Consider the following 13,369-nt stretch of genomic DNA (forward strand, 5'->3'; position numbering starts at 1 on the left):
TTATAAATAATCCGGGAAGTATACATAAGCTGAAAAGTCCCAGGCCTAACAAAGGAAAAAACGGGTTTGGTTCAAAACTAGTATTATTCATCAATGTAATCTCCTTCAAGAGCATCGCAATCATTTCAGAGCCGCTGTAACATTTCAATATCAATTTTTTAGAACGATTTATTTTTTGCCTCAAAATAGGCTTCCATTTCAGTGATAACCTCTTCATTCATGCTAAATTTTTTAGTGGCAAGCATTTTCCAAGGACAGCGAACCTCCAGAAGTCGCTGGGAGCCTAATCTGGAGAATATGGTGGATATGGGAGCAATTCGAAATTCAATTCATTTAGTTTTGTCATTGTTTTCATCGACTTGGGACGGTGCGGTTCTTGGTGAAACTAAGTTTTTTTCCTTGCCATATGCGTTCGTTTTTTTGCAATTTCGGCGTTCAAACGCTCCAATAACGATATAATATATTCACTGTTGATGTTATGTCCCTTTTCAAGGTAATCGATGAATATTACACCACGCACATCCCAAAATACCGAGGCCATAACCTTTCTAGCCGATTGTTGTGCTTTCGGATGCTTTGGACGGGGTTCACCAGTTGCTGTCCAGTCAGATGACGATCGTTTTGATTCCGGAATGAAGGGATCCATGTTTCATGCATTGTCACGTATCGGCGCAAAAATTCCAGTTTATTACGTTTAAACATGGCCAAACACTGCTCACAATCATCAACACGTTCTTGTTGTTGGTCAAATGTGAGCAAACGCGGCAGCCACTTTGTCAAATGCTCATGCAATATTAAGCCAACATGTTTATTTGATATCTTTACGATGTTTAATTTTTGATCATTAAAAACGATTTTGTGGATTTTTTGATGTTTTCTGGTGTGACCTCCCCATTTGGACGTCTACTGGGTTCTGCATCATCGGTGTCTCTAAGACTACGTTTGAAGTCAGCAAACCAACGTTTAATTGTTGTTTCTGATGGAAAGGAGTCCCCATAACACTTTTCAAGCCAAAGCTTTGCTTGAACGGTATAAAAAGGTGACTGCAATAAAACCAACGCCACCTATGTGTTAGGCCCGGGACTTTTCAGCCCATGTATTATATTATTATACCCGCTACCCATAGGGTAGAAGGGTATTATAACTTTGTGCCGGCAGGAAATGTATGTAACAGGTAGAAGGAGGCATCTCCGACCCTATAAAGTATATATATTCTTGATCAGCGTCAACAGCCGACACGATATAGCCATGTCCGTCTGTCCGTCTGTGTGTCTGTCCGTCTGTCCGTATGAACACCTAGATCTCAGAGACTATAAGAGATAGAGCTATAATTTTTTTTCGACAGCATTTGTTATGTTTGCACGCAGATCAAGTTTGTTTCAAATTTTTGCCACGCCCACTTCCGCCCCCGCAAATCAAAAAAATCGAATAACAAGCGTAATTTTGAAGCTAGAGTTGTGAATTTTGGTATATACTATAATTACTATAGTAGTTATGATCCCTGAAAATGGTTGGTTGCGATCAGATAAAAATTGTGGATGTTATTAAAGAAATACTTTTGTATGGGCAAAAACGCCTACTTACTAGGGGTCTGAGTTGCTTTGGCTGACAATCTGGTACATTGTGCCGTCTATGGTATATTTTGAATGGTGTGCTGTATCGATATACCAAACATACAATTTGGTATATTTTTAGTATTTTTTAGTATTTTCGGTATATTTTGAAAATAATACCGCAATATTTTGCCCTTATTAAAAATGGGGTATCTCACAGTCGAGCACACTCGACTGTAACTTTCTTACTTGTTATTTTTGCTGCTGACACAAATTCGCAGTTGATGTCAGTTGATTTGATGTAATCACTAACCAAAGAAGGAATTTTCAGAAAACCTTAACAGAAAGGAACTCTTTTTTTTTTTCCTATACATCTATATTTGTATGTAGGTATGTAATACATACGAATAGAGAAAGAGAAACGAATTGAATGAAGTGAGAACTCAGAAAACTGAGACGCTGAATTCGAACGATTCAAGTTGCAACTGTAAATAAAAGGGAAACCTAGGCATTGCCTAGTAGGCAATTGACATGCGTTTTTACATTTATGGTTTTTTATTTAACTTATATCTAAAACATCAAGGCTATTAACTAATTTATACATAAATTCAGGATTTTCTCTTAAAGTAATTTCTAAATTAACAATTACAAACTAATTCAAATATATGTATGTAAATTCATTGTTTTTTTCTTGAAGTTATTTCTGTTAATATCTTAGCACGAAGAAAACAAAGAAAGAACTTGTTATAAATACATATAAATTAAAACAACAACATTAAACTAAAAAGTGGACTACAAATACATACAGATTCGCTTGCTTCTTGTATTAATAAAGTGTCCATAAATGCGTCTTTGAACTGCAGGCCTCAGAAAAAGAATGGACCGAATTTGCACGCAACAACTCGAATTACTCGAATATACTACGCAGTGCCAAATTTGTCATTTCCCTTTTCGCTTCATTCGTTCTCTTTCATTTCGTTCAACGTCCCAAGCTATGAAGCAAAACGCGAACTCATACTGATACAATGTCGATTCATTTCTTGCATTCCACTCATTCAATTCTATTCGATTCGAATGTATTCAATGAGACGTATGTTGTGAGTGGTCTCATGCAGATGTCTAGTATGTATGTACATTTTCTTGCCCTGCCAGGTATCAAACTACAGCATAAAAGTTAAAAGATCAATGTCAACAATGTAGTATGCGTGTTTTGGTTTGCCTCAAGAATTTTATTGTAGCCAGTGCTTTCCTTTTATAGACTGCGAAAGCACATATGTATTATATGTACTTTCAAACCCCAATTAGTATATGTACTATGTAACATATGAAAGTCATATTTACTCTAACTGCATCATTGTGCACAACAAACAACATTTTGTTCATCCGGGATTCTGCAAACAATAAAAGACTTCGTAGCTGCTAATGTTAGTTTTATAGGTTGTGTCTAAATGGAGTTGATAAATAATTGGAATAAAATGAATTTACATACAGACGGACTCAGCTGGCTAGTATGTTCATAAGTAAAAATAACTGTGCTTGAAACACACCAAGAAAATCTTTTGCCCTTCCTTGCCTATTTTGATTATTTCGATTTGTTTGAGTGATCTGTACGCAGGCCTTTTGCAATAAAAGTTGTGAAATAAAAATGCATTCAGCACAGAAAAGTATTTGTTGCAAAATATTTTTATATATGAATATTTCTTTAAAGTCTTTATAAGTGAAATAGGAGAAAATTAATAGGAGAGTGATGAGTATTAGAGCAGTTTATGTCTATTCACCATTAGTTCATCCCTTGAACAGTTCTATATTTCATTTGTTTTGTTTCGCCGATTAAATAATTTGTTTTTATCGACTACCCATAGGGTACAGGTGAATTTCAACTGTTTTCAAAACAGGAAATTTAAGTAACCGGATTAAGGATCCTATGCTGCATATATATTATTGATCAGGGTTAACATTGTGTCTGTCGAATAAAGACTACAAACATTTTTCTTTTATTTATTGTTTGTTCAAAGTGGGCTTTGGGTATTTTACAGTCGAGCACACTCGAATGTACTTGTTTACAATATGGTTATGTTGTCACTCATTTTTATTAAAAATTTTATCTAATTTATGCGTACTAAATAAGTTATATAATCTGGTTGTAAACTCCTATTTTATGATTGCATTTGTTTTAAGAATATATGTATATCTTTCTTAAAACAAAGGCAATCATAAAATAATTGTTATTGCTCATTAACAGTTATCTATATTGCAGTCTTTCGGCACATTTACAGAGTACTTAGCAACTGAATGCTTCAAAATATTTTTATCATGGACTTCTTTGATTAAGAATATCTCTAGGGAGAGTTAAAGACGCAAGAAAGACTATTTGAAATAATTTCTTGTCCAGTCGCTACTCACAGTGTATAAATTCAATTTATAGGAATATCCATCACTCTCTCTCTCTTTGATCTTGAATGCTTGCTCTCAGATGTGCGCTCATTGTCTAACAGAATATATTTAATTGAACTCATTTCGACAGTCTTTCAGCATTATTTTTATACTGCCTTCGGAGTTTACGTTGGCTAGTTTCATTTCTCTTAGTTCAGTTTCTTCCGAGCAGCCGACAACAGCAGTTGAAAGCTTTTAAAACTAAAAGTGGGAAAAATATTTTGCGACTTGATTGTATTATGCTGATTATAATTCAATAAATACGTTTTTATTCGTAATGGAGCTAAATAATGTTGCAATCTGTGATGTACGAAACAACTAGTGTTTAATTTAATATAGTGAATCCTTGAAGTAAATGGTTATTTTTTAAGATGGTTTACGTAAATGGGTATTTTCCAAGATAATATTCTTGTCAATTGCACTCAATAAAAATTGATAATCTAGATATATGGCGAATCTCTCAAATCATTTTATAAGATCAAGCAGAAATGATCAATAAATTTGCCTATAGCGCATAGTGTCACGTGAAGGGTACTTTAGTCAGCTTGTAATAATTACCATTTGTCATCAACAACAAATTTATGCCATTTGATTTATTATCTCCACTCAGTATGGTATTTCGGTCTATAATTTATTGCTTAATTAAAAATATGTATAGGCAATAGAACAGAGATTTATGCATTAATTCAATTGCTTCTACCCTCATACTCACGCTCAATTAATTAGAATTCCAGCACGAGTGCTAACAAGTTAGGTCTGTCAAGCTTGTACAACGTTTGATGATAATTAATGCAAGTATTAAATTGCAAAATTTTATAACAATGAAATCGAAAAGGCCCGTCGTTTTTTATGTATAATAATTTATAATTAGCTTATGTAAATAACAAATTAATGGATGCAATGATTTTTTTATGGCCCAATATTTGTAACTTATTAATGTTTGTGGTTTTTTTGTAGGGTGGTCCAGGGAAACCAAATGAATCTAACAGCTCTCCAGAACCAGTGGGAGTGGTGCCTACTTCAAAGCCCGAGAGAAGCAAGCCTCAGTTGCTCTATGCTATAAATGAGAATCCTGGTAAATTTGATTAATTGACTTACATATTTCGTGAGACAAGATGATATACAAATTACATTGCAGTCTGGTACCTGAGCATATTCCTTGCATTTCAACATTATCTAACAATGATTGGTGCGATTGTATCAATACCGTTCATATTGACGCCAGCACTTTGTATGTCCGATGAGGATCCAAATCGCGGCATAATTATATCCACAATGATCTTCGTCACCGGTATTGTCACATACTTTCAAGCGACATGGGGTGTTCGATTGCCTATCGTTCAGGGAGGAACTATATCTTTTCTTGTGCCTACTTTAGCGATTCTTTCCTTGCCTCAGTGGAAATGCCCAGCTCAAACTGTCATCGATGAAATGAGTGAAGCCGATCTAGAAGAATTGTGGCAGATCCGTATGCGTGAACTGTCTGGAGCAATTGCAGTGTCAGCCATGGTGCAGCTCGTCCTAGGTTACACTGGACTTGTTGGAAAAATATTAAAGTATGTGACTCCCCTAACGATTGTGCCTACAGTTTCCCTGGTTGGACTCACACTTTTCGAGCATGCCGCGGAAACAGCATCGAAGCACTGGGGCATTGCGGTGGGGTGAGTATTACAAATGTCAGCTGACTATCCAATGTGTTGCCAGGCCACATTGTCATTTATGTATTATTCTTGTTCTCACAGTACCACCGGTATGCTGACTCTCTTTTCCCAAATCATGTGCGATGTTACGATTCCTGTGGTTGCATACCGAAAGGGCAGCGGTCTGGAGATTCGTCAGTTTCAGCTTTTTCGCCTTTTCCCTGTTTTGTTAACCATAATTATTATGTGGGGCTTGTGCGGAATTCTCACAGCCACGGATGTTTTTCCGCCGTCGCATCCATCTCGTACAGATGTTCGGCTCAATGTGCTGACCAGTGCCAAATGGTTCTATGTGCCATATCCATTCCAGTTTGGGATGCCTTCAGTAACTTTATCAGGTGTATTGGGCATGCTAGCGGGAGTGCTAGCTTGTACTGTTGAGTCTTTGAGCTATTATCCCACAGTTTCGCAAATGTCCGGAGCTCACCCGCCTCCGTTACACGCCATCAATCGAGGAATCGGTACGGAAGGTCTTGGCACAGTTTTGGCTGGTCTTTGGGGGGCTGGAAACGGCACAAATACCTTCGGAGAGAATGTGGGCGCCATAGGCGTGACAAAGGTAAGTACGATATTTTGATATGAGCACATGTTATCATTCAACTTATACTTTTCGGCAGATTGGCTCCAGACGCGTTATACAATGGGCTGCACTGATAATGGTAATACAGGGAGTTATTGGAAAATTTGGTGCTATTTTCATTCTTATTCCCGATTCCGTTGTGGGTGGAATATTTTGTGTAATGTTTGGCATGATCATAGCATTCGGCCTGTCTACACTGCAATATGTTGACTTACGGTCTGCGAGGAATTTGTATATACTTGGTTTATCCATATTTTTTCCGATGGTTTTATGTCCATGGATGCAGCAACATCCAGGTGCCATAAAAACAGGCAATGAAACGGTAGACTCTACGCTAACAGTACTGCTGGGGACGACAATATTGGTGGGAGGGTTTTTAGGATGCCTCTTAGATAATATAATACCTGGTGAGTTAATATTAACTGGTGTCTTTAGTGAGTTACAGTATTTAATATTATTCTTACAACAGGCACTCCCAAAGAACGTGGTCTTATTGAGTGGGCCAACGAAATGCCCCTGGGTGATGATAATATTAACGATGGCACTGCAACTGATTTTGACTTTCCTTATGGGATGAATGCAGTACGAAAATGGAAGTGGACTTACCATGTGCCATTTATGCCCACCTATAAACTGAAAAAACAAAACTAAATGCCTCTCTGACAAATATGGTATTCAATTTAATTTGTCAGGAACTTAAATTCGAGTGTACAAAATTATAGTCAATTTTAGATTATATAACATAATAGATGGAAGCCAACTAACGAATATAACCCTGTGAACTTAAATGAAGCACCACTCTCTTAGTCTTCTAATAAAAATTGCACAAACAATAAAAAATGTATATTTTATTACATTATAGATGTAAAAGATAATGTGGATATGGATAAAAAAAATTAAAGCATGTACGAAAGTGGAATTTTCGATATACAATTATGTTCAACACATACCAAAGCACTTAAAACTTGACATCAGCAACTTAACATCAGCAATTACTTGTGAAAACTTCTACAATCTGCCTGGCAACAGACAGGCGAAAACACTGCAGGAAGACAGGGAGACAGACAGCCAGAAAATTCTTCCGAAGCTAAAACATATAGAAGATTTTCTAACGATAATAAGTTTATTGTATTGGTAAAAAAGAGATTTTTAGTTCTTAGAATTCTTTATTTATTTAAATTATGTTGAATTTGATTTTCCATATTTAATTATTACCGTTCACAACATTCGATTTTTCTACCAACTATACTGTAAATTCGCTTATTGACTTCGCTATATTTGAATCTGTTGATTACATTAAGCATATAATCTATAATTTTTCAACAACTTTAATAGTTCTAGTAATCGAAAGAAAGTTCCTCATAAAATATTGCAAAGAATTGTTCAGTTCTGTATTACCCAAAATTTAGGTAAAATTATGAAAAAAGTTGTAACTCATTTTTCGGCGCGAGGCTCTTAAAAAAGCTTATAAAATACTTTAGAAACACGTGTTAAAAAACTAACATTTCCACATCTTTCTATCTCTAGCTTTTTTTCTCTGCTTTCTCCTGCTTAAAAATTACATCATTAAGGCTATGACTAAAACTAAAAACATCGAAGGAACCAAGGCACAATCATTTGAAAATCTTATAATTGATCACAATAATTATATTGGGATCATTATTGTATCATTCAACTAAGATTTTACTTGATGAAAATTTTTTTTTTTTGGTTTTTGTATTGATACTTCTACAAATACGACCAGGTCGCAATGGCTTCCGGCACTAAGTTTAAGTTTTGGCTATATTTAATATTAACAATGAGATAGGACTACATTGGGGAGAGCTTAACTCAAAGTTCGCTGTATTATGAATTTTTTATTGTGACTACTTAAAACTTTTGCTGATTCTTATGATGGGACTGAGATTGTGGCATCAACTTTTTAAGGCCACCACTGCTAGCATGCGAGGATGTCACCGATGCTGTGGCCGAAGCTGGGGCTGAGGCCGATGCAGACGAGGAGGCAGTTGTATTTAGCGGTGTGCTTATTAGTGAGGCATGAATTGCCCTCTTGCGCTTGGAGTAATAGCAGAAGATGCAGAAGCCATTCTGCGGTGTGGAACATCAAATATTTGTAGGGCTGCGCGTGGCCGACGAGGTGCGATAACGTGAACCGGAGCTGTATGATCCGAGAAAATAATAAAGTAATGATTCATAAAGATGTTATGATGTTATGCTGTACTCACCGTGAGATGCTAGAGGTGTAGTCGCGTACCGGTGTGCGAGCTTCACGCCTGTGGTAGCTACCAGCGCCGCTGATACCGCTGGTGCAACCGGTACCAGCTGTCGGAGGTTCCAGCAGTGACATGGTACGGTGATCATATGGTCGAATTGAGCGTCGGCCGAGTGTGACATAGCCATCCAAATGACTACTAGCAGTGGTAACGCTTCCCGATGGTAAAGTTCCGTTTAAAGTATACGACGAGCGTCGTTTTGGATTATATGTATTGTAGTAGCCATTGGCGCCGCCAACAGTGCCGGTGCTAGGACTGGAACTGGAGGAGCTCTTGTAGCGCAGCGGCACAAAGCTATATTCGGTATGCGGCTCATACCGCTTACTCAGGAACGAAGGCGATGTATTGCGAATATCATTGAGACTCTTGCGAGGCTTGCTTGTTGCTCCAGCAGACGCGGAGTTTGAGTAGTCCAATGTTGAGCGATAGACGGGTGGCTTGAGCTCAGTGCCAACGGGACTTAACTTTAGAGGCCTAAAAAACTGCTGGGCAATGTCTGGGGAATGACCGCGCGTCTCTGGTTCAGGTGCATGCAACTTATGGCTGGATCGTGCTTTTAGTGCCGCATGCTGCTCACGGTAATAATCGCGAACTGCTGATGGACCCACAATGCTGCTTGTGCGTCGTGGCTTCTGTTCGTTAAACCGGCTGTAGAAGCTTCGACGCTTAATGCGATCAATGACACTCTCGTTGGGATCAGAACTTTCAGAGCAACGTGTTGGCGACGATAGTTGGGAAGCACGGGACAGTCGAGATACTGTCGGTGATGGTGTTGCATGTAACATGTAGTTATCCTCTGAGCAAATTGACCAGTTGTCAAAGTATAACTCTGGTTCCTCGGTGGGCGACATAAATGTAGACGTCGAGGCACAGTCATCTTGGTAGCTTCGTGAATCAGAAGAGTAGTTGGCAATGTTATCAAACGACGGTGTCAACAGATTGTTGCGATTAATTTCGTTTGCCGACGAAGTGCGATAGCCAGAAGTCTGAGAACTGCAGTTGTTGTTGGTGTTAATAGAATTGTTGTTGGTGACATTATCCATTGATTGTTGGCTGAAGCTATTATTGGAGGATGCACTCTTTATACCGCCTGGATAAGGCGGCAAGTTGGAGTACAGTCCATTCGGGTTGCTATTCAGGAATGCCGGGTTCGTCTTCGACCCGCGATATGCATTAGTCATCGTGTTACCTGAATTTGGAACTGTGCTTGTCGTTGTTCCAGTTTCATTTCCACTGGTGACATTACTTAAGTCCAGCATGAGGCCCTTCCGTTTGTCCTTGTTACTCGCTGTGCCCGTTGTCGATTCTGTTCCAGTTCCGGTTGCCATGGTTGTGTGACCACTACGACTAACTCTACTGGTACTGCGTGTTGCACTCTGATTTTGTATGCAGTCCGGACAGACAGTTTCGCAGTTGCAGTTCACTTCGGCCATGGCTTTGCCTACGTTCTGATATATGGGTGGTTCATTTTGATCTTCGCGGGCTTCCCGCTCAATGTTGTTGGTGGAACGTGAGTTGCACACTCGACGCTGTTCGCTATTCTCACGATCAAAACGCTTCAGCAGTCCACCGAGCATTTTGTTGACTGTTCCGCTTTGTTTTCCGCTGCTACCGTTGGTGCTGCAATTGTCTATATGTAGCTCCTCAACACTTGCGGAACGTTTGGGATTGACACTTGCATTGGATTCGGCCTGTGTCCGTGGCACAGATCTTTCTCGAAGAGACCTTAGCATTGTATCAAAGCGGGATCGCTTGTCTAAGCGCTTAAACTCAGCTGCAGTTTCTAGTTGCTTATCCACCTCCAAGGACTTCTTTTTTCGAAGCAGAGTTGAAGACGACTTTTCAGAAGAGCTGCGATCGTCGGTCGAATCTTGCTTTTGAGTATACACCAGAGTTGAACTGGGCTTCTCTGTATTAATCTTCTTTTCCTTACTCATCGCTGAGTCGCGAAGCTTCTCAAACTTCTGACCGATGGCGTAAAGCAAACCCCTACTTGATTTTTTTTCAGGCGATTTTTCCTTTGACCTAATAATCGGACTCGACTCCTTTGAACTTTCGACTGGAGTAGTTGTCTTTGTTGTCGAGGCAGTTATAGATGAAGAAGATACGTTAGTCGTTACTGGAGTGGGTGTTGCTAGCTTGGATTTTTTGGAAACTTTGATCACTTTTTTGGTAGAAATCGGACGAGATTCTATCGGTGGTGAAATGGCGTTGTCAGATGGTGAATTCAAGGGCGTTTTAGTAGAAAATGATATTTCCTCGGATGTGGACTTCGAGCTGGACGCAGTTGTTGAGGCTGAAATAGTCTCAGCGGTGCTGGAAATTGCAACGCCACTTCGTGTTACTTTTCTAAGATCTTTGGGCATAGTTAGTTTGGTTGCCGGATAGCTTTTCGGACGCATTAGACGGCTTTCTTTCACAGCAGAGTCAATGGGGACTTCAACTGTACTATTGGATACTTTACTAGAAAAATTAGTTGGCGGCGTCAATACTGATGCCTCTGTTAGTGACAATTCTGGAGTGCGTTTGAGGGTTAGACACAGATCTTTCATGGGGTATGATTTGGGACGCTTCAATTTAGTTTCCTTAACTGCTGGTGTCGTTGATTGTGGGTCGCTAGCCTTTTCATCTGTGGTAAGAGATGAGCTCACTTCGTCTGCTGATTTCTTAGATACTTTCTTGACTTTGCGAATAAGGTTTGTTGTCGCTATAGATGTTGTCGTTGAGGAAATTGTCTTAATGGTGTCGGCATCGTTACTTTGCTCTAAGTTCTTATCCTTGGATTTGGGTTTCTTTAATTTCTTGATAGTGGACGTTTCCTCAGATTTGTCTGTTAATTGCGGTTCTGTCATGAGTTGCTCCTGTTCGCTACGAGCGACGGAAAGCAGTTGCAGTTCCTGCAATATTTTATTGGCAATCTCATGCTTGCCCAGCTCACTTTCAAACTCTCTGGGACGCAGCTCACTACGTCTTTTTTCAGTGAGTTCAATATGCTGCTGTGTTCCAAGCATAGGATCCGTAAACTGTTCCAGACTTTTGTTGCGTGCGTGTTTCTTCGTAGCTTGACTTGTCTCAATGTCTGCCTCTACATTTGGAAGGCTGTGCTTGCGATGCCGCAAATCCGATTGTTCTAGACGATCGCTTGATATTTCTTGTATTTCTCGAAGTGCACTTTGAGAGTCGCGCTCTCGAGGTTCATCGAAAAAGTCTGATCGCAGGAAGCGGGAGACTCTTCGCTGCGAGGAGCGTCTACGCAAGGAGCTGCTGCTGTCAGCCACGGCCGCAGGCACAGGAACACTCTGGGCTTGTGGTGGTGGCGACAGGCAACCACTTGGTGGACGTCCCATAGCAGCGCTGTATCGCTTCTCTGGCACCTCCTTCGTAGTCGAAGTTCCATTGCCCGACTTGCTTAAATATGGAGAGTAATATTTATATTTGTCACTAATATCACTGGTGTAGTTACTGCCACACAGTGACGATTTGCTAAGGTCATCGCGGCATATGCTGCTACTGCGACTCTTGGCGCCAGTTATCATTTTGGTAGTTGTTGCTTCGGTGGGTGGCCCCTGACTAGGTGCTCGGCTCAGACTGCGTTGATACGTAGCCGTGCTGGCAACTGTTGTTTTAGGTGTGTCTATTAGTGATTTGACATTGTGTTTAGGTTCCTCTTCCGGTTTCTCCGACAAATAGCTACGACCACTGCTCTGACTGCGTTTGTACACTTTAATGTTGGGGGTGCTGTTGGCAGTTCCACTCTGAACGCTCAGTGTTCGGGATAGTTTACGTGCTTGCGTTGGCGGAAGTTTAGCCAGCAGCTGCTCTTGGAAGCACTTGGGAAGACCCGGCGTAATGCTAGATAATGTCTCGAGATCTTTTTTACTGAGACGCAAACGAGACAAGTCCAAGTCAGCCAGATCCAGTCCTTCCCCGGCAACCAACTCTGTTGTGGTTGCCTTTGTGGCTATCGAACTCCTGGTGTCTATATTTCCCTGTTCAGATTGGGCCTTGCTAGCATTGTTTTTAGCGTGTTGGCCTGTGAATGATACGAGTAAAGAGCGGGATGGTGTGTAACTATAAGTAAATTCTATAATGTTGTAACACACAGACACTCATCGGGTGGAGTGAGAAGTCAGGTTAATGCTGTCGGCCCAATTTGCAAGCTATTTATACTTACTTGCTCTGGATATCTTACTTAGTACCTTTAATCCAGAAGAGGCTCACCCACATAGGTTCCTGTAAAAATTCAGTATATTTGCAACCAAGAGAACTTTGCAATCCATAGTATACTCGATATTTGTAAAACAGAGTAACACAAAGCGGGGTTAACTCGTTAAAGCAATTATATATTAAATAACAATTAAAAAATTCGTTTCAATCAATATTAATAATAATAATGATTAGCTCACGTGCAGGACATAATAGTAAGTAAATAACAATGGTTAATCATACGATTTTTCTTTGTTTTTAATGTATTTTGTATTTATACAAAATTTTACGATTTGTATTTCAATTGTCTTTTTTTAAATAATTAGTATTAAAATGTATGTTTGTATAAAAATATTGCTTATTTTAGCATTTTAAATAACATTTACGCTAAAGGCTGAGGCGTTCCTTAGATTAATGACTTGAAATTGTTACCAATTGTTTTTTTTTTGTTTAGCTCAAAAAAAAACTCAAATTTAGTGCCTACATAAATAATTTAAATCGTTTAAATTAATTTTAAATCACAATAAGTGTCATGTGTATTTATGTGTGGTAATAATCATGTACAACTAAATACCTATATTTGTACGAATACTCATTCGTCAACCTCGGCCGAATAGTTCTTGA

At 39.2% G+C, this 13,369-nt stretch overlaps 2 protein-coding genes across 2 annotated transcripts in view; one reads left to right on the forward strand and one right to left on the reverse strand.

Moving 5' to 3' along the window:
• Positions 1-4,136: 4,136 nt before the first annotated feature.
• Positions 4,137-7,178, forward strand: LOC133839407 (solute carrier family 23 member 2). The gene is made up of 6 exons (XM_062270945.1): positions 4,137-4,293; positions 4,944-5,061; positions 5,125-5,647; positions 5,729-6,245; positions 6,304-6,673; positions 6,736-7,178. Exons 1-6 carry the CDS (start codon positions 4,264-4,266, stop codon positions 6,915-6,917), a joined length of 1,740 nt encoding a protein of 579 aa, XP_062126929.1. The 5' UTR covers positions 4,137-4,263; the 3' UTR covers positions 6,918-7,178.
• A 287-nt stretch (positions 7,179-7,465) lies between these two features.
• Positions 7,466-13,369, reverse strand: part of LOC133839406 (mucin-2) — a 39,532-nt gene continuing 33,628 nt past the window's right edge. Inside the window, 2 exon segments of the mRNA XM_062270944.1 lie at positions 7,466-8,424; positions 8,492-12,572. Of these exon segments, the coding sequence (XP_062126928.1) occupies positions 8,370-8,424; positions 8,492-12,572 (4,136 nt within the window). The 3' untranslated portion in view covers positions 7,466-8,369.

The sequence above is a fragment of the Drosophila sulfurigaster genome, chromosome 2R, assembly GCF_023558435.1.
Source record: "Drosophila sulfurigaster albostrigata strain 15112-1811.04 chromosome 2R, ASM2355843v2, whole genome shotgun sequence".
Taxonomy (NCBI): Eukaryota; Metazoa; Arthropoda; class Insecta; order Diptera; family Drosophilidae; genus Drosophila; species Drosophila sulfurigaster.

Bases quoted from the DNA above. Each gene is read 5' to 3' on its own strand.
- LOC133839407 (XM_062270945.1), top strand. From the start codon at position 4,264: ATGGAGCTAAATAATGTTGCAATCTGTGAT. The intron at 4,294-4,943 runs GTACGAAACAAC...GTTTTTTTGTAG, and splicing joins ATAATGTTGCAATCTGTGAT to GGTGGTCCAGGGAAACCAAA. The intron at 5,648-5,728 runs GTGAGTATTACA...TTGTTCTCACAG, and splicing joins CACTGGGGCATTGCGGTGGG to TACCACCGGTATGCTGACTC.